At 39.6% G+C, this 21,605-nt stretch overlaps 3 protein-coding genes across 8 annotated transcripts in view; 2 read left to right on the top strand and 1 right to left on the bottom strand.

The window, feature by feature from the left end:
• Nucleotides 1–2,545, top strand: part of ppp2r2ba (protein phosphatase 2, regulatory subunit B, beta a) — a 47,839-nt gene extending 45,294 nt beyond the window's left edge. For all 4 annotated transcript variants that reach the window (XM_057349314.1, XM_057349315.1, XM_057349316.1 and 1 more), the window contains 2 exons: nt 639–730; nt 827–2,545. In XM_057349314.1, coding sequence (XP_057205297.1) covers nt 639–730; nt 827–1,106 — 372 coding nt within the window. In that variant the 3' untranslated portion in view covers nt 1,107–2,545. The remainder of the gene's footprint in view (nt 1–638; nt 731–826) is intronic.
• A 1,625-nt stretch (nt 2,546–4,170) lies between these two features.
• gpr151 (G protein-coupled receptor 151) lies at nt 4,171–6,085 on the top strand. Its single transcript, XM_057349317.1, has one exon. The coding sequence runs from the start codon at nt 4,275–4,277 to the stop codon at nt 5,538–5,540; it is 1,266 nt and encodes a 421-aa protein (XP_057205300.1). The 5' UTR covers nt 4,171–4,274; the 3' UTR covers nt 5,541–6,085.
• Nucleotides 6,086–6,157: 72 nt separating this feature from the next.
• tcerg1a (transcription elongation regulator 1a (CA150)) lies at nt 6,158–21,374 on the bottom strand. 3 transcript variants are annotated; one of them, XM_057349305.1, is made up of 21 exons: nt 21,311–21,374; nt 20,485–20,686; nt 20,185–20,337; nt 19,712–19,982; nt 19,385–19,621; nt 18,623–18,685; nt 17,809–18,009; nt 16,649–16,785; nt 16,484–16,572; nt 16,197–16,357; nt 15,827–15,905; nt 13,407–13,539; nt 12,185–12,274; nt 10,418–10,536; nt 10,178–10,328; nt 8,547–8,711; nt 8,060–8,242; nt 7,737–7,916; nt 7,566–7,649; nt 7,345–7,445; nt 6,158–7,199 (listed from the first exon to the last, which is right to left on the bottom strand). In XM_057349305.1, exons 1-21 carry the CDS (start codon nt 21,355–21,357, stop codon nt 6,998–7,000), a joined length of 3,048 nt encoding a protein of 1,015 aa, XP_057205288.1. In that variant the 5' UTR covers nt 21,358–21,374; the 3' UTR covers nt 6,158–6,997. The 3 variants fall into 3 exon arrangements, with proteins under 3 accessions (XP_057205288.1, XP_057205291.1, XP_057205290.1); XM_057349308.1 differs by having other exon boundaries at nt 16,649–16,758; XM_057349307.1 differs by lacking the exon at nt 18,623–18,685 and having other exon boundaries at nt 16,649–16,758.
• Between the last annotated feature and the right edge of the window lie 231 nt (nt 21,375–21,605).

The following is a 21,605-nucleotide window of genomic DNA, read 5'->3' as shown; positions in this document are numbered from 1 at the left end:
CTAAGAAAATAAGTCTTTTTTATTAAAAAAAATGAAATTTCAGTGAATTTGTGCTTAAAACAAGCAAAAAAAATCTGCCAATGGGGTAAGAAAAATAATCTTGAATTAAGGTTTACCTTTTTCTTAGTCACTCAATTCAAGATTATTTTTCTTACCCCACTGGCAGATTTTTTGCTTGTTTTAAGCACAAATTCACTGAAATTTCATTTTTTTAAATAAAAACAAGACTTATTTTCTTAGGTCAGTTTGCTCATCAAGAAAATCCTTCTCGATTCAAGAATGTTTAGACATTTTTACCGGAAAACAAGAAAAAAAGATTTAGTAAGAAAGTAATTTTTTGCAGTGAAAGCATTATAACTAAGCCAGATTTTTGTTGTCTTTTGTTTGTTTTAGTCCATGTCTGTTTGCTTTAAAGACATCTACAGTATATGCTATTGTAAAAGTTAATATTAAGGTATTATTGAATTAGGGTGAGGGGTTACTGTAGGATTCGTGCCTTGGCAGACTGAAGGGCACCTTTCACCTGTAGGCCAAAAAAAATGAAAATATGCTTGTCAAGGTCTGAAAATAACAAGTAAATTATTAAATTCATCTAAATTAATTCATTCACCTAATCTTGTCACTATTTTATCCACCAGGTGCACGACTATTTAAGAAGTAAGCTCTGCTCGCTGTATGAAAACGATTGCATCTTCGACAAATTCGAATGCGTTTGGAACGGATCTGACAGGTCAGTTTTACACACCTACAATATTAACTATTAACCGATGCTGTAGATATCTGTTGCGATATTAAATATTACGCATATTTCATCTTCTCTGTCCAGTGTGATCATGACCGGTTCCTACAACAATTTCTTCCGAATGTTCGACCGTAATACAAAGCGCGACGTGACGCTGGAGGCGTCTCGGGAGAACAGCAAACCTCGGGCCATCCTGAAACCCCGCAAGGTGTGTGTGGGAGGAAAGCGCCGCAAAGACGAGATCAGTGTGGACAGCCTGGACTTCAGCAAGAAAATTCTCCACACCGCCTGGCATCCCTACGAGAACATCATCGCCGTAGCAGCCACCAATAACCTTTATATATTCCAGGATAAGGTCAACTAGGCCGTCTCGTCTGTCCCACCTTCAGATGTGCATCAAGATGTGCAGCGCTGCTGTATATCGAAGAGTATGCCAGTGTTGGTTTTGTAGGCAAATGAGAGGAAGGAAGACATTTATGATGTAGGGTGACAAATATGCTGAGTAAAACGGCAAACGTTGTGCACAGGTGCTGCCAGATTTTCATGAACAAGAGCCGCCATGCCCTGCACAATCCCTCTTGCTATTACGTATTAGAATTTCCTCGAATTCTTCCTGACACCTTTGTTTATTTATTGTATTTATTCATTTCTGTGCTAAAAGGAAATGCTTGACTGAGTACAGATGTGCATCGAGGCAAATGATGTGAACTTTAGCTTCTTTTATAAGGCAGGAAAATAGAAACGTGAGCAGTGGACGAGACATACCTTCACTGACTTTTCTTCCGTTTATTTCACAGACTCTTTCACGGACATCCTGGCATCTGAAACAGAGAGGTGCCTTTATTTCAAACATGTTGGGTGTTCATTTATTGCTTAACTCAAAGCCCTTCTGATTTCTGCCAAAATGGCAATGATGGACTGATCTTTATTTGACTAGGACTATGTCTCTGCGTCGATCAAAACACAAACAATCTACGGATGGAATCACAGCGACTTGATTGGTCCTCTTGAATGGAGCGCTTAAGTAAAAGTCAATTTCATTGGTCAAAAAAGTCACGTTTAGTCATTTTATGTTGTCGTCTTGTTTTGATGTAAACATTAATAAGCTGTGGTGCCTTCTTTTCGTATGTGGGTACTGAGGGGCGGTCGGGTGGGTTTTGGAAGGGTGGCATTTGGGTCGTGAAGTGTGAATGTTTTTACAAGAAATGTGAAGAACAGCTTTGTGTAAGCCGGGAAAAGAATTGCGACGTGGTGTTTGAGTACGCAGAAATGAAGTACTTGAATTTTTCATGATATTCTCTATACGTTATCTCAGTATGCTCATGACTTTACAGTATACCATTGTTTTGAATTCTTCAGTGCTGTGCCGGGTGAAAAGTATTATTGCATGCAACATGACATCAACAGTGAGCCAATGAATGAAGAAAGCTGTTCTGTACCTACAAACAAACATGTATACAGTAACATCAGATACCATCATTTTTATTCAAACAAACCGGTTTTCTTTTTGTCTGAGACTGTTAGGACGTTGTCCTCATTCAGCTGTGTCATTTTGGCCTGAGGATGACTGGAATACCGGTATCATGATGTAGCCTATACATGACAAACGTGAAGGTTAAATGATATCAGGGAATTTTATGTACAAATGAACCAGTAATATTCTCCTCTGAAGAAAAAAACACTTCAGTTGAATTCTTAATGAATCAAAGTTTTATAGCTCAGAATGTATCTACATGCAATTATTTGCCATGCAGTCTTTATGCTTAATGGAATTCGTTGAAATAAAAAGAAGACGAAAATGAAGTTGAGATTGAAACTTGGTCTATTTTTTCGTACATTTTTCTTCAGTTTACCAGTCAGAGCGGGAGTTAAGCAATGGCGCCCTCTTGTGGCGGTTTCACCGACAGACTAGCTGGGTTGACGTTCAAGTATCGCGAGAGAGAAAGCGCTGCTCTTGCATCGCTCTCGCGGGACTTTGATGTCATTATGCGATCAGTCTGCAAGCGCCGCAAGAAGTCGTTGCAGTTTTTGGTATGCAAACCTGTTTATTGTTGGTATTTCAATAACATTGATTTAGATTTAGGGGTTAAACGTTTTATAGATAGTTAACATTTTTTCTAGGAGGTTAGACACTATTTCTTTTTATGTTTTTTGCTCTTTTAAAGAAATTTATTCCAGCAGAGTGACAAATTACTTTTTCGTTTTGTCGCCCAGTTAATATGAAATAATAATATATGCATTCATAATAGGAAAATTAAACAATGATTAGAATAATGATGCTTAAGCATCAGCTTGAATCTTCATAATTACCCTCATCAAAACCTTAAGAAAGAGAACAATTTGTCTGTATTGTGATTACAAAATGAATTCAATAATGCGGAATAAATAGCTGGATTATTTAAGTAGGCTACATGAAAGGTTTGGGCTGAAAACATTGTTTGGATGTCGTTATGGAGTATTATAACAGGGACTATGAGCCGTGGAACGTCACAATAGCTAACCAAAAGATCAATATGATTTCTGGGAAGACAACTTTATTAAATCTAAACAATTTAGTTTGAACGCTCGGAATGATTGTAATAAATCCTCAGTCAATATAAGATACAACATCTTTTTATATTGCATGGTATGCTAGTTGAAATAGTAGACAGGATATAATTTCAGGAAATTGAGGTCTTGCAGTGTGACATGCGATGTCTTAAACTATTTTAAACATTCTTTATAATTTTGTATGACGTCATATTACTTTTCACCAATGTTTATTTGTCACACTGCAGAATCATTCAAACGTATTTAAATACATATACATATGAAATAAATGAACATGTTTAATGCCCAAGCAAGTTGTGCATGTCTCCTGAAGTCTTTCCCTTTTTTAATAAATAAACAAATAAATAATAAAACCTAAAGGAAGTTAAAAGAGTATCTCGTGCGTTTCCGTGGGTGCGATATCCACCCTATGTCCCTATATATTCATATACATTTGAACCATTTTGATGTCAATTAAATTGCTACATGAACTATTAATCTGTTACGGTAGGCTATATATTGCGAAATAATGCGAGTAATTTAAAAAATATGAAATCTGTTATAAAGCGTCTCTCACTTCGAGAAACAATGTGTTGTGGAGCCAAATTAAATCCCTCATCAAAATTCATAAACCTTCTCCATATTTCCATTTGCAATCATCTCTCCTTTGTCTCAGACAGGAAATAAAGAAATCCATCATTTCCAGGACAATAGAGGAAATAAGTTTTCCTCTACTGGAGTCCACAGTGTAGCAGTCGGAGCTTATTACCCGAATTCATTTTAATTGGCCTCGGGAGTATGAAATTAAACTGTGTGTCAGCTGGAGACGGCCCCTGTCAATCAAAGCATCCTTTATAACGCGCTCCGCTTACGCGCTTTGGCATTTTGGAGAGCCGCGCGGTCGAGAGCGCACGGACTGATTCATCCCAGATTGCGCGGAAGTTTATTTCAATTATTCTTGAGAAAGTATCTTCTTCCGCACATACTGCTGAGTTCCGTGGAAATGGATAAATTACCGAGTACGAACATAAGCGCCGGGAACAGCACCGTGGATAGGCGCTCGTTTCTGGAGCGCAGTGGATATCAGCACCTTGATCAAGAAGACCTGAGGGTTTTGATTCCGGTCGTGCTGGGAATCATTTGCGTCCTTGGTTTTACCGGGAATGTAACGGCTATAGGAGTCCTGATAACCAACGCGCGTAAAGGGAAGCTGTCTATAGTAAATGCGCTTATCCTCAACCTGATGCTGGCTGATGGTTTGGTCCTGGCGTTTGCCGTTCCTTTCAAAGCTGCCGCATATTCTCGTGCCACCTGGACGCTGGGTTTGTTTGTCTGCAAGACCTGTGACTGGTTCCTGCACTCCTGCATGGCTGCAAAGAGCTTCACCGTTGCCATCATGGCCAAAGCTTGCTACAGGTATGTCAGTAACCCCACCAAGCAGGTATCAATCAGGTTGAAGACCATCTTGGTTGTGCTGCTCTTCGCTTGGCTTCTAGCGTGTGTGGTTCCCATACCCCAGTGGCTCTTTGCAACCCTTCAAAGAGAAGCAGGTGGAGTGATTTGTCTGCAGTCTGTGCCATCTGACGCCCATGATTTTATGTCAGTGTACGTGAAGGCGTACCCCCTTGTGGCCTATTGCACACCATTGAGCTTCGCCTTACTTTACTTCTGGAAGGCTTACGGACGGTGCCAACGCAGGTCAAGTAAGACCCAGAACCTGCGGACGCAGATCAGATCTCGCAAACTGACCCTCATGCTGTTCAGCCTCACCGTAGCCATGGCCATCTTGTGGCTCCCTCAGTGGGTGTCCTGGGTGTGGATGCGGCACGCATTTGAGACTGATGGCATTTTTCCTCCGGTCATCTTCACTCTGTCCGCACAGCTTCTCATGTTCTCCATCTCCCTGGTCAATCCTCTAATCGTTTTGGCCCTTTCCGAGGAGTTCAGAGAGGGTTACATAGATCTGTGGCGTAGGCTTACCCTCCGCAAGCAACCGGCAAAACACAAGCCAGGACCACACACCCCATCCGCCCCAAAATCACCCACCCCGAGACCTGAGAGATCAGCCCACCTGCCTCCCCATCGGTCTGAGCAAACACCCGAGAAAGAAACAAACCAGAGTGCAGGAGAAGAAAGTCCAAGCAACAAGGATGGAATAGTTCTCCAAGATGTGGAGCAGTTTTGGCACGAGAGGGAATCTGGCTCCCAGTCGCACGAAAATGACCCTGTGCCCTGGGAACACCAAGACCCCAGAGAAGGAAAACAGTAAAAGACTCCTGTCCATGGCACTACAACGGTTATAATCCTCTTTTTTTCAACACAAAGAGAAAAAAAATCTGACCTCACTTGAATTGAACACCTTACAAAATCATAAATGAGTTATGGTTTGCATTGTTTGGTTTTCTATTGTGATTTGTATGTTTCTGTGTTTATCTCTTCTCCAAAAGAGAAAACTGGTTTGGTATCATTTATTAAATGGTTTGGTAGCATTTATTACAAGTGCTTATATATAGAAATGACTTCGTATTATTTGTATTGTATGATGTTGCTTGAAAATTCAATTGTATGTATTATATATTACTATGGGTAGAGATACTAGTAAAAAACAGTGTTGACATCTTGTGTACAGGTTCAACATGACAAATGCCAAAAATCTGTGTATATCCATCACCTGCCTATAGTGTTTTTTCTTTATGTTTGAAGGCCTGTTTCGAGCAAATTCAGAATGTAAGATCAATGTCTTTGGAATTAAAACACATTCTAAGAATAAATATTTAGAAAGTGGATTTGTGTAAAATAATAAATTTTAATACATTACTGACAGTAGAGTTGTGTTTTTTTGTCATCTCTTTTAAATTCAACAAAAGAAATACTGGCACAGAAGTGTAAAAAATGGGTTGCTTTTATTCAAGTTCAGCTGTACATAAAGCAAGTCCAAAAAACACGATTTTTTTTAAGAAACATCTGAACAGTTAAATTAAACTGTCTGGCCAGGTGACATGGTCCCCTGCCAGTGCGGTCGTAACACATTGTAAACAAGCTAATGAATACATCCGTACATATTCAGCATCTAGAAACATTGTACAATCCGTTAAAATAACAAATGCACAGAGAGGCTTTCATCCTTCTTTCATCCTCCCTGTGGGTGACCAAATAAATCTTCAAGAAACCGGGAGGATCCCCCAATTTCAACAAATCACAGTTTCTAAAAACAGGAAATAGATCTTGTGATGGGTAAACAAAAACACTGTCAGGTGAGGACCAGGCTGACAGGAGGGAAAACAAACGGGAGGTCAGACCTTTCAGGACATCACCAGGCTCTTCCATCATCTAATGCTGCCCAACCCTTCCGACTGGACGGATGAAATGTGTTCTTAATACTCTGTGGCCACAAACCTTTCAAGTTGATAAAAAAAATACTTACTTGGTATCTTATGTTCACCATGTTTGGTTATTCCACATGTCTGAGTTAGGTGTGTTACAGATGAAACGGATGTCATCTGGGCCAGGAGTGTATGAATAGTGAACGAAACAAGTCTAAGTAGTGATTTCAGGATCAGTTTATCCCATCCAAACCATCGCTCTGAGGTATACAGCCCTGCTTGCTCTAGAGTCCTTCTGGACTGTAGCGATCAATCCTGCGGTTTCTGGGAGTCCATAATGTGATTTGTGGATTTGGGGGGTGCAGAGGAATGAAGAAATGATCTGGGAGGAGTGCGCACGTTATCACTTGGTGGAGCGTCGGGCAGGTTCAAAGGCGGTGGGAGGGGGAGGCGGTCCCCTGCGGTCCAGCTCTTCCACATATGACATCATGAGTTTGTGCCTTTCTTCTGGCACGCACTCCAGAATCAGATACCTTTTATCCTTCTGCAGGATCTTCTCAATGTCCGACAAGTGCTGATCTGACTCCTGCATCAACTTACGTGATCTACAAACAACAAAAAGGACACTGAAATTAGTCATACATAATGGACCCCCCCTCCATAATAATGGTTTACTAATGTGTACAATACATTTGTATAGACCATAAATATAATGATTTCTGAAAAGACTGGTGATGTAAAGAGTCTCACTTGTAGGTGATAAACCTGGTCTCCTTCAGCAGTGTTCTGAAGTCTGCTTTGGCCGTGATATACTTGTCTTTGATATAGTCATCAAACTCTCTCTGGCGTTTCTATAGTGACGGCAAAGAGGTGAACATTAGGAACAAATCCTAATTATAACAGAAACATTAGCCTTCTACAATAGAGAGAGTGACACGTCTTTTTGAATAAACAGGCAAAGCGTTCTTTACCCTGTCACTGCCGGAGAACTTAATGCATCTTGGATCTTCTTTAATGAGCTTCTTCACTTCTTTCCATGTCGACATTAAGGAGATCTAACGTCGAGAAAAGATTTAAAGTCAGTTACGTCGGAGATACATTAAGAAACGTGACTCATGTAACAGTATAAAACTCCTGCGTACCGATGTCGTCTCGTCCAAAAGTTGGCGAAAATGCTCCTTTTTCTTTTTGGCGAGAGCCTCGATGTGCTCATTGAAGAGCCTCTCTTTTTCATCTCGCTCTAAGAGAGAGGAAGACTCCCAGCGATGGTCCTTCCTCAGGACCCGACGCGTCTCCGACCAGTTGGCGTCTGATGATTTCACCTGTCACATTCACAATACAACAAACTCAATAATCACACATTAAATGATGAATAAACCATAAATATTTCATAAATAATAGATCTCGCATATTTAGCATTGCGGTGAGAGTAAACGAGCAATAACAGGTCTGTGTGTTTGTTTACCATATCAGACAAGAGTGCTTTAAAATGCTGGATGGCCTCCTCTCTCTTGTGCTGCTCTCGCTCCCGATCGATCTCTTTGGTCTGTTCTGAGCGAAACCTCTGCACCGCCCGCTCTCTCTCCCTCAGGCTGGCCTCGATCCGGGCCTGCTTCTCCAGTTCCTTCTCTTTCTCCGAGTTTGGGTTCTGCAGGGTATCAAGACTGAACTTTAGAAACAACTGATCACAGACAACCACATATTCAACTGGTAAAGACAACACCAATGCAAAGGGTTCGATTACTAGGCAATATACAACCCTGTAAAATATATACCATATGTATACATGTAAAAGGAAGTCTACCATTTTTACTGTCCCTGCTACAAATGATAAATTACCATTGCAAGTCACTTCAAAAAAGTGTCTGCCAAATGCATTGATGATTTCTACACATTCCTCTGGGGTTTGTCTATAAACATCACTGGATTGGTGTTGAGAAGCTTGTTTTAACCTTCGCAAGCCGCTCTACGTAGTTCTTGAAGAGCTCCTCTCGGACTGCTGAAGTCTCCACAGCTTTATAGCGAGGGTCGGTTTCCATCTTTTCCTTTACTTTGCTCCAGCGCTGCTGACCATCCACATGATAATCTGACAGAAGTTCATAGAAGTCCTGCTTGACCTAAGCAAATGCGAAAAAACACAGCAACATTAAATTTCAGGTGCCATAGAGAATCTGATAGAAGATCTGAACTGGCAACTAAAGGTGCGAACCGAAAAACCATCGTGAGCCAGGCAGTTAAAACCAGGTGAGTTAAAGTCCCTGTGAACCGGAAGTTGCGATCGTTTTTACTTCCGTATTCTGACACATTTCCGAGTGAAAAGGAATTTCAAAGATGAAAATTAGTGGGCGTGGCTTGCGTTTTCCCTGTGAATTGATTGGATGTGTAAAAACAGCCGTTGCATTTTGAAATGAAAGGGGAGGACAGTTGAAGGGGAGGAGATAACGGATGCTCCACCTAAGCCGTCTAGTTTACGTCATTTGAGATGGATAGTCATTACAGGGTAAAAGTGCATTTTCAGATTTTAACGGAAGATTATGAGGGTACATCAATTTTAACAAGAAAATGACCCACATTGATAAACTATTTATTATAAACGCTGTAATATTTCATGACAAAATAAGAATTGTCATTTTTTATTTCATTGGGACTTTAAGGCTATTTTTTCCAAATCAAATAGTTGAAATTCTTCTATTTTTCCAAATTAAATTCTTATAAATGAATTTAATCATAAAGGTTTAACTAATTAACTGCTATATTGCTATAGTTATTTAAAAACTAGTCAGTGTTAACACTGGCCATTGCAAAGCTCAAAAAAAGCAACACCTGATCAGTGTTAATTAATACATTTTGATAACTATAGAATGAGACAGGTATCCTCCGGCATACCCCACCTGGTGAACACTCCCTCTTAACCTATGCCCCCCCCGCACAGGTGACATTTCACTGGCATTAATGTTTGATGGCTGACCTTTAGCTGCCAAAGGCAATCAGCCCCGACTCTCTACACTTAACCCCAGCCACCGAGACAGTGAATGTTTGGACCAAACTCCAGGACACATTACAGCTCATCAATTTACACACAGACAGTCTCTCTCTCTCTCTCTCTCTCTCTCTCTCTCTCCTGTTTGTGTATTTGACTGTGCAGATATGCATTGCATGAAAATAAATCTGCAAAATATTGTGAGAATGACCAAAAGATATTGTCTAATGATGAATGGGTGGTCTTAAGTTTTGTGTGTGTTCCTACGGAGCATTTTGTGTTTTTACCGTCTCAAATGCCAGGTAAAAAAAATGGTTCAAGATTGACAGCTCAGCTAAAGGTGGAATAAGATGTTTGCAAGTGGTTGAATGACCCAGAACAAATACAAAGGGGGCAGTGCTGTGGTGTTATCTTTTATGTCTTAAATCTACCAATAATCAATGTGGTAGATAAAAGATAAAGTAAAAAAAAAACACTTTTTTTCTGTAATGTAGCAAATACTGTCGTTTTGAATTCTGCCAAGTTAAATAAGGCAAGTTCAACTCTTTTCTGATACAGATTTTTGGTTTGGGGTTTCAGTATTTACCGTAAATGAGCTCTCACCTTGTCTCCCCGGTTCTTTGAGTTCTCCTTTTCCTTCTTTCTGAGGGTCGTCATAAACTCGATAAAAATGGCTTCTCTGTCTTTCATCTTCTCGACTCCCTTAAAGCGTGAATCCCTTGCGTGTTTGGAAGCAAACTCACTAAATGTTGTTCTGAAAGGTAACAAAGTGATTTAAGCAAAGATCTGTTTTACACACGACAAATAAAACTGTTGATTGTATTAAAATGAGATCCATCTCACCTGGCGCTGAGTTTAGCTTCCTCCATCATTTTCCTGAAGTCGTCTTTCACCTGCATGATTTTATTCTTCTTCTCCTTTCGTTCCTCCTCAGCACGAGTCTTCACATACTGATCAAACACCTGCAGAGGGGACAGCAAGACACGTGATTAAATGAGACAGGACCGTGAGATGAGTGGGTTACAGTACATACAGTAAATATGAAGATCAATCCCAGGCTCTGTCTTAAACTATAGTATGCAAACTACTTAGACATTTTAGGCACACTTCTTAACCTTGCTGGCAAAGATAAACTCTTTAAATGCTTTGCACTGAGCTTAAGAAAAAACCAAGATGGCAAGTCAGTAATTAAATGGTACTGACAAGCATCAATAAAAACATTGACAATTAAAATATTTTACGAAAAATTTGTGCACACCATGTACTTTTTGCATAAATAATTATTAATTATTCTCTTTATTAGCCAATAAATCACACTTAAAATACCCTAAACTACCATATTCGTGGCCATTAGAGTAAAACAACAGTATGAAAGGGCGCTGTATTTACAATCTTATATGTGTAGTACTAACATTTTTTTTTTTCATTTTGACACATCTAATTTGAATATTGCGCTGCATCAGACGTTATTTTGGATTCCATCACCTGTAAAACAACACATTTCTAGAACTTTATTCATGATTTTCCAGCGTTTTACACTGGATTTTAAATGCATTTCAAATGATCTTGTGTGAATCTCTATATTGGGTCATTCTCACAAAACCACTGAAACATCATGGGAGTAAAGATTTTAATTATAAAACATACAATTCGGTAACACAAAAAATATCATAATAAAGATAATTGCGTTCTCTACCTTGGACAAAACACAATTTTGACATAGGAATTCATTATTTATGTATTTTATTGCTTTTCCTGCTGAAATTCTCATAAGCGTAACGCGTCCCGATTTGTCTGAGTGCATTATACTAAATTAAATTAATATTAAAACATTCTGAAGAAAACAATTGGATGTTTTACTAGATGTTCTTAAATGACAAAAAATAACAACAAAAAGATGATTGACAGAAAATTCATGTATAATAAAAATGAAGAAATAGTGTCCATGACTGATATTCTCATCCTCTGTAACATTTTTAAACACACAAATATATTTACATTATGTATGTAATGTAATGATTTTATTGTAAGGAAACATCCACCAGAACCTTTCAAATGGCTAACAAGTTAACAGATTACTTTATATTTTTATAGTTTAAAAAAATCCAAAATATTCTCTTGTCACCCTGTGTACATTCTCATTACCAATACAGGTAGTTTTCAGCATTAAAAATGTATAATTTTCTATTAAAATAATTAATTAATGTCTTATGTACGATTAATAAAAACTTGCTCAGGCATCATGGATTAGAACTTTCAAATGGTTATGGTAATTAGAACTTTAAAGGACTTTTGTCCAACCAAATGTTTAAAATTGTGTTAACAGTCAGTAAAAGTTTTGAAATGTATGCCTTTAAACACGTCATACCTTGTTTTAAATGAATATAAAAGGAAATTTGTTGATACAAGTGCTTTTAAGAAAATCATGTTTGACATCTTGAAACCAAGATTTTATAAGAATCACCCATTTGTGTGACCACTTATGGAGTTTTACATGGTGCCCCATGTACAGTGTCTAAGGGCCCTTCACTCACTCAAATGACATTGAAACAAACAGGACAGCTAAATAATCATATACGTATATAGACAGCTAAATAAATACACATGTACCTGTTTCCTCTCTTTGGGATTCAGCAGCAGATATCGAGGATCAAAAACAATCTTATGGAGCTCCTTTTCCCAGGTAGAGAACGCCGATACCTTGGTAAAAAAAACAGAGACACAGAGGTGAAAAAATGAGTCGTGGAATCATATCAACCCCCCCTCTATTAATTAGGGCCATTATAATGAGGAGAGTGTTCGATAGGTGAGCCCCTCTGAGCGTGTTCCCCTCCTGCGGCGCTAGAGTCTTTTCATCCTGCATCCCACCATCCCTAATGAATGACACACACTCGACAGGTGGTCCACAGCTTCCTTCTCCCTGCCTCCAACCCTCTTTCTTTTCCCACAACGCTAATTGGCGCAACAAGAGGGGTGTAATTATATGGGGGGCGATCGGCAGCTCTTCTGCGATGGCTGTATGTGCAGCTGTACGACGAAGATGAGGAGGAGGGAAAAGGATCTCGCCTTGATGATGAGACCCTTTGACTGTAAACGTGCCTTTCATCTTTGGCACAGGACGATGAAGCAAAGGGCAAATACCTCTTGAAGAGATCTCTGTCACATACGCGACACGTGCCATTATTTATATTTCATAGTAGAAACATCAAATCTGTTGCCAAGGGGAGGTGGAAGATGTCTCTGATCACCTGAAAATGTCAGGTGAGTATTTTAATGAGGACCGAAGCTTAAAAACAAACGACGGGTTTAACCTTTCAGACCAGAAAATAAATAAATATCTCGCCCCGCAGGAATCACGCCCAGCCAAATCGCTTGGTAGTTGTCCGCTGTTTGGTTAATGAAGATGTGGCCGTACAAACACATAGATTGAACGCACATCTTACATTTAAGAAGAGGAATAGAGTATGGAAATTAAGTAGTGAAAAAAATATTTTTTAAAGTACCCATCATTACACCTCTGCACGTTATTGGCGTTCTCTTAAGTTTACGAGGTGCATTCTGGGATACTTTTTAAACTGTATTGGAGTTGACATGTACTTGCTATGCTGGGCAATTCACTATCTGGTCTAGATTATTAAATAAAAAAATAGGGGTATTGTATGTGTTGGAAATTGACAATTTATATTTGTCTACAGAACTTCAAGAATTTAAGCCTTCAGATCAAACTATTTTTAAGATCAACATAACCGTATAAATGAGCAGAAATGTCCCCATTCGAGTCATCTGCTTCTGTTTGTATGTAATATATATACAGTACGTATTTGTGTTTTACCCCTCGTTCAAGCAGCATGTCTTTAAACTGATTCATCCGGGCCTCCTGAGGAACCACGGCTCTCTCTCGTGCTGCCTTTAGCTCCGCCTCCATCGCCGCCTCCTTCTCTGTGTCAACATCCTTCTCCTCTATTCTGATGCAAACAAACAAACACAAACAACCAATCAGCAGGAGGTATGAGATAAGGTCACTTCACTTCACGCTTTTAAGTGCCGCTTCTTTTTACATGAATACTCAAGATCAATCAGATGTCAAAATTAACATGAACTCATCAACATACACATCTGGTCTTATTGTAGATGATTAATCACTGCACATTATTTAAAATGACAAAAATGGCTTGTCTTTGTAAAAGACCCCCCCAAAATTCTGTCATTTACTCACCCTCGAGTCGTTCCAAATCTGTATAAATGTCTTTGTTCTGACGAACACAGAGAAAGATATTTGTAAGAATGCTTGTAACCAAAAAATTCTAGGCCACCACTGACTACCATATAGTAGGAAAAATGACAATGGTAGTGAAAAGTTCCCTAGAGCTGTTTACTTTAGTACATTCATCAAAATATCTTCTTTTGTGTGATAGAACAAAGAATTTTATAAAGCAAATTTTCCAACTATGGTAGTCAATGGTGGCCAATAACTGTTTGGTTACAAGCATTACTCCAAATATCTTTCTCTGTGTTCATCAGAACAAAGAAATTTATACAGATTTGGAACAACTTGAGGGTGAGTAAATGATGACAGAATTTTCATTTTTGGGCAAACTGTTACTTTAACCAATAGTCATATAGTGATTTAGGTATAGACCATTTCATCTGACATGCGCGCGCCTGACCCCCAGTTAACTTCCGGTTTGTGTTTGGCTATATAACTATTTATATTTTGTGTCATTTATGTTCATATTAATTTGTATTATTATTTTACTGTATAAAAATTGTATTAAATAAACAATTTGTTAAAATTTGTTGTATGTTCATTTTATTAAAGGTGTCATTCCCAGCGATCCCATTTTTCAACCTTTAGTTAGTGTGTAATGTTGCTACTAAGCGCATAAATAATACCTGCAAAAGTATAAAGCTCAAAGTTCAATGCCAAGCGAGATATTGTCTCGCTTGGCAGAATTCACTTTTCAAGTACTACAGAGAACGGCTGGAATCGGACTACATGATGTCACTATTCCGAGTGTTTTTAGTAACCTCCACACAAGAGAATACGCCAAAAAAGGGGTGAGGCCTTCCTTGGAGTAGTGTTCGATCAGAGATTGTAAACATTTGACTGAGCTGCGCAATTAATGACTTTCACTTTCATCACAGTCCTACAGCTGGTAATAAGAAATCAACTACGCACATTCTAAGATAACCAACCAACGGTCAAATAACAGCTTCCATGACTTTAACATCGGCTGTGAAAGCTGTTCTGTGTAATACACTGATATTGTGTGTGTGTGCGCATACCTCTAAAACACTTCTAAGAAACGTCCTTTGAAGTTCTGCTTGCAAATGTCTCCTAGTCAATCTGCTTGTTTTATAATCCAACTCGGGTCCAATATAAAAATGCAAAACTAATGCTTCTGTTATTAGTGTTAATTAATATAACCGGTCTGACCCAATCGGTCCGGTGTCATTTCCCTCGCCATAGTAGGAAAAAAATTGCGATCTCTAACAAAGATTGACGTTTGCACATGCACTAGCAGACCTCCGTTACACTTCGATCGATCCACATGTGTTTAACTGATGAAGTGAAGTTGATGCCATTGTTACTGTTTATTGCTAAAAGCCAAAGCTTATGAATACACGTGCACTGAGAGGGGGACCGACCAATCACAACAGCCTGAGAAGCGGAAGCTCGCTGATATGGTATGGGTGGGACATCTTCACACACACGCTCTAAGCGGGGAACCAATCACGACAGACCTGGACAGCTTTACCAATCAGAGCGTTTCGGAAGGAGGGACTTTATATAGACCGGAAGAAATCCAGTCGTTTTGTGAGAAGAGGGACAGCGGTGAACAATAGTGAAATATAAAACGTTTTTTTGAAATTAGAAACATGAACATCCATTGTTAAACACCCCAAAAACATAATCAAAGCCTCAAAAACAGCAAAAGAATGCCTCCTTTAAATAAAGAATTTGTTAAATGGGTCCTGTAGTTCGGTCGCATTTAAACAAACCGTACGGTACATTGACATGTAGCGGTTGAGCTTGGTATCGCAGTCTAAATTAAAAATACTAGAAAGGCAAGTTTAGCCAAGTAACGGTTCTTTTCGGTTTATTTTGATTGTTATTAGGAATAATCTACAGGCACTCTATTGTTTGTGAATGTGTAGTTGGGTTCACAAAAGTGCGCATGCGCAGTAACGTTTGTTTATGTTGTTAAGATGAAACTGTCTTTTGTAATTAAATATTGGTAAAATTCTCACTTTCTTCTCTTGGTCTTGCTGGGTTCATCATCTATTATGTCTTCAGCTAAAGTTGATTCAGGCTCCTCCTTAGCCAGCACTGTGTCCCAGGAAACACACAAACATGCGAAAGAAGGTTTAGACGGATTGTTGAAATAAATTTGACATGAACAGAAAACGGTTCATGCTCACAGCTGACACACGGGTCAACCAAACTGAGATTTCTGCCATTTAGACTGCAGCACAATACAACAGAGACAGATTTCAAAATCCATCCTATAAAACCACCAGTTATTTTCAGTAGAACTTTATAACATTAAACAGTGTAATGCAAGACCTAAGCAAGGTCACAGGAGATAAAGCAACATACTTCTATGGAGATGACCTTTACCCGGTTTGTGGCTGTTGTCCAGGCCTCTTTTGTGTGGTGGTTCCTGAATGGCTTTATCGACATCGGCACGACCCACCAGCTCCTCCGGCCGCTCCCACATGGACAGACGTGAGGTGGGGTTATAGTAAAAGACCCGCTCGTCGCCTGTCCACACCACACACCTATAACACACAAACAAATTCAAAACACGTGAAAGGTTACAGTACATGCGTGAGTCCATTATCTGCACTCTGGGGAAAAACTGTGTGAAGTCATTAGGTTACGAAAATAAACGACTAGTTGCCTACCATGGTGTGCCAGGGATGGGTGTTGTAGCCACAGGTTTTGCTTTTACCGCTGCTTTCTGTTGATCTGTCATCTCGACCTCTTTCAGCTCCTAAGAATAAGACACAGATGAGGTCTGAGCTTTCTTTTCAATTTCAAAAATTCTAAAATCTAAGCATGTTTCTAACCTCTCTTTGTTCTTTTGGAGGGTCGATTTTTGAGCTTCCATCCTCCATGTCCATGAGTTCAGCCTCGATCATATCCACAGTTAGGTTCTTGATCTTCTCACTTTCTTTTTCTGTTACGGAAACATGGAGATGAACGTCTGTAAGATTTGACAAAAGATTTTTTTGTTCATTGTTTAAATACATAGGTTCATGCATCGTCATCGTCATTGTTAAATTTCATTTCATTTCATTTCATTATTTATTTCTAAAGCACATTTAAAAACAACCAGGGTTGGCCAAAGTGCTGTACAGATCAGGAAGCTCAAATAAAAAAGAAAATCCTTAACAATCTATAAGATAACATAAATGAAAGAAGATAAATAAGTAAATAATACAATACAATAATTATGATACAATACAATAATTAGACTAATACATTAAAGACCCACATTAAGAAAATGGGTTTTCAGTTTCGATTTAAAAGAGGAGAGTGATGACACCAATCGGATCGATATCGGGAGGCTGTTCCAGAGTTTGGGGCCCGCTATTGCGAAAGCGCGGTCCCCACGATGTTTTAACCTCGATCTATCAACAGAAAGCACTCTAAGATTGCCGGATCTAAGTGCCCTGGATGGATTATGACAACGTATAAGGTCATAATTCATAAGGTAAATTTACAGCTTATACATGGTGTAGACTTATATCATGTATCACCCGAAATCATGTATTCATTTTTAAGTTATTATCAAAATTGCATTAATCATATTAAAGCAGCACTGTAGAACTTTTGCTCATGGGTTCCCCCATGTGGATGATAACTGCAATTGTCTGTTACAAGTGTCGTAAATAATGTCGCTGTATAAGCTTCCCTGTGGGCAGCGCAATACACTTGAATTTGTTTACTAAGCTGATGGAACCGGCGAATGCAGAAATGTGGTTTGGAAACCATATCGCACACGAGACTGTATGTAACGACCCGAACACAAAACTTACAGTGTGTTTTTAGCCGCTAGGAGGCTGCTCAGGTAGCTGTTCTACCATTGAAATAATTTTTGAGATATTTTATTTCATGGTCGAAAAAACTACAAATTGTTGCTTTAATTCAATTGGAACATGCGAGCCTTATCTATAATTGCAGGGGACAACCTCACAACTCCAGTCCTCACAAGGATATCTCTAACCTGTCTTTTTGAGCTCCTCAGGTTTGTCCCAGGTGGTCTCCTGCGTGTGTCTGTTAAAATAGTAGAACTTTCCCTCCGGCGTTCTGAACTCAACCCAGTCCGATGTACCCATACCTCCAGGCAATCCTGAGGGTCTGGCTGCCATCGCCATATGAGGGGGCATCATGGGAACTAAGGGTGGTGCCATGCCAGGGAGCATACCTTGATATTACACACACAAAATCAGAATCTGTTCAAAACATGTCACTTTTCTTAGCCACAATCAGAACCCAAGAAAAATATCTGCAGTGTAGATAAATATAACTAAAAAGAAATATGTGATGTCAGAGTTGCTACTTATACAAACAGTTTAGTACAGGTTTAGTACAGCAAAATGGTCAACTTTAATAAAGGATTACAAAAAAAAGGTCAAGACATGTATTAAATGTGAAAATAGTACGACGTCACATGCAAATGAGAGTACCACAATATCACAGGAAAGAGACACAAGGGATGAATACAATCGAACAACAAACCACGACAACACTAGTGTTATCTGAATTTCTACAGCTGTTTTTAATCTAGGTTGCTGCCTAGAACTCCACTGTAAATGTTTTTGACAGCCTCAAATGTTTTGCTTGCTCTAACGTTATTCATCAAAACTGTTTAGTCAAAACGCGACATGATGCTGTTAAAAGACACAGTTAACATCATATTAAACTTTAATTTGTATGGTGAAAACAGAGGGGCGTCTAATTTTAAGTGATTGATTGTAGTTAAAAAAGCATAAAGATGCACAACAGTTACTAACATGCCATAATGGGGAGGGAATTACCGTTTTTGGTAGGAGAGATAGTCTTTACATAGGGACAGCTTACTATCTGCATCATTGCTACACCTGAAAGAGCGTACAAGCAAGCACAGAGTGTTGGAAAAGAGACAAAGCCACTTTCACACATGAAACCTGTTAAACGGCAGTAAAATTGATGAAGTCCTTTTAGCATCCGTCCAATTTGACGACCTTTCTTTCCACAACGTAGATCAGCAACCCACATTTCAGATGCAGTGGAGTACCTCTGAATGTAAAACCACATGATGTTAAATAAACAGAAAAGGATGCATGTGTGAAAGTGTCGACTACTGCATCTGGGTGTAATACATGATGAAAATGCAAGTTTAGGAATATTCTACACTGCTAACTGATCTAAGAACCCTTTGTGTTTGATTTAATAATATCTGCCTTTGTTGCTTGGCAACAAGTGCACATGAAAATGGCAGATCACTGCCATCTATAGAACACGGAACGTCACTTAGTCTGAATTCATAATTACTTTTAACATAATAAAGCCTTCTCTTTCGAACCTCCTGCCAATTGATGATTTCAAGAGGTTAGTTCACAGTCATTCAAAGAACAGAAAGGGAAAAAAATATATCTTTCGAGTCTCTTGTCAAACTACACACATGCTCTGACCGAGGAAAAAGACAAAAAGACAAGGATTTATAACCAGACCAGGGAACAGAGGCGTGAAAGGCAGTGGCATTCAAAGACCGCTAGCAGAGCAGAAGAACGTGTAACGGGTTCGTAGGTCAAACCTACCGGGAAGTGGAATAGGCATGCCGGGCAAAGGCACTCTGAAGGGGGGCACCATGACAGGAGGGAATCCCGGCATTGGAGCTGCTTGCTGTGGCACAGTGTGGGGCAATGCCATAGGCAGGGGCGGCGGTCCTGTCGTCATGGCGACCGTAACCGTTGGGGGATTGACAGCTGCTAATTGGGCTGGCAGGGCAGTGGGGGTTGTGGTCACAACAGCCGACATTTCCACGACCTCTGGGACTTTGGGGCAAACAATTGGGTGAGACATAAAAATTAGGACAAATTTTCACCCATTGAAGACTGAAAAATTCAATGATATTCGGAACGTACCTGATCCAGGTGTCGGGAGGAGGGGCAAGGCTGCAGTGATGCTGGGGGAAGGGGCGGAGCTTATGGGGGTGTGAGAGCTATGCGAGGTTGTGGTGCTGCTGAGAGAAGCTGGGATGCCGGGAGATGGGCCGGGCCCGGTGTTAGCAGCGCCAGCTGCGGCTGCAGCCACCTGACTCAGCATTAGCGGACCCAGCTCGGCCTGCTGGATCACCTTCACACCTTCAGGCTTCGTCCAGGCTGACTCCCGTGTACGTGCGTTATAATAATACACCTGAAAGAAGAATTTATAAGGTATCACCTAACCCGCACTAAAAATGGGAGTGTATGATAAAATGCGTAAAAATGCTCTAACATGTTAATTTAATAACAATAATAACGTGCACTGATTAAAGATTTCAATAAATCATTGAGATAATCAATGTATTACATAATCATTGTAAGATGCCTTGACTGAACGATTCCTTCTGCCATACCTTTCCTTCTGGACTCTTGTTCTCCACCCAGATCTCCTCTGTCGAGGTCAGGGAAGGTGGAGCAGGAGAGGCTGCAGGAGGAATTCCTGGTGGGAAAATCATGCCAGGCGGAGGTGGCATGGATGCTCCTGGCGGGGGCATGAATGGTGCTCTCTTTCAAAACAAACAAGAAAGATTATAATGAAAATACAACCAAACACCATTACGGCAGGAATGTTTCATCATTGTTTTTCAATTTGCACAAAGTTGTGAAATTTTGCATTTACATGTTAAACATTCAAAACAAATGGCTATCCATACCTGTAAAGGTGGGGCACCCATGGGTGGGGGAACACTGGGATCAAAAGGAATTCGTCCAAAGGGAGGTTGGGCTGGGGGTGGAGGACCCCTCATCATGGCAAAAGGAGGCACGGGGGTGCTCAGTAACGGTTGTCTGCGGGAGGCGGGGTTAGCAGGAGGAGGAGCAGCGGTTGGGAACCGTAGTGCTGGCTGCTGAGCCATGCTGTTGGGTAAACAAATATTTATTTACCAAACAATATCTGTACACCATAGCTGCAGCACAAAACACATCCTGCTAAAAAGCTACAAATTCTAATTATAAACCGCGAGCTGTTTGCCATTAAAACCATGCTAAAGTTCCTTCGTGTCGTTTTTTATTCCATAAGAATTTAATAGCGTCCCATTGGTTCCCACCACCCGGATAACGTTCCATCAATAGAACACATTACCATTAGAGATCATTATGTTTTCCATTAAAACCAATACAATTCCTGTTTTTCCTATTGTTTTTAGCAGCGCAGCTCGTTTTACTCCTTTCCACTAAACTCCCATAAAATCGTGCGATTTCATAAAGGCTTACATACAGAAATACGTGCATTTATTTCCCAAGCTAATTTCTAGCAGCTGTACTGATTGAAATAAAAATATCTACAAAAAGAACCATTCAGTCATATGCTGTTATTGTGCCTATGTTGTCAACGAACTAACCGACCAGACCAGGCTTAAAAACGCGGAAACCAGTGAACTGGTAAAAGCGTCCCAGTGCATTATTAAAGAAACCCCAAAGTGCACATATAACTGCTCGTTGGTTTTACCCGAAATGCGAAATATAGCGTAAAATCAGTACCTGTTAGCGGCAAGGCCAATGCTTTCTGTATCTGTGTGCTCCGCCATCACTGAAAAACAATAAAAGTCCTACTTCCGGTCTAGGGATGTTCAAATTTCTCCTTCTACCAGGAATTCTGCTTAAAATAAGCTTATATTCCCCAATATTTAACATTAAAAATATTATGAATACTGTTTTGTTCTTTTAACGTAAAAATGCAATAAAATATTAGGTAATGTGTATGTAAAATATAATATATTTTATATAGAATATAAATGTATATTTAGTATTACACTTGACTTTATTCGCATCTTTT

The sequence above is a fragment of the Triplophysa rosa genome, linkage group LG13 (assembly GCF_024868665.1).
Source record: "Triplophysa rosa linkage group LG13, Trosa_1v2, whole genome shotgun sequence".
In the NCBI taxonomy this organism is placed as follows: Eukaryota; Metazoa; Chordata; class Actinopteri; order Cypriniformes; family Nemacheilidae; genus Triplophysa; species Triplophysa rosa.
Note: the sequence above shows the minus strand (reverse complement) of the source record. Positions and strands in the feature narration are given on the sequence as shown.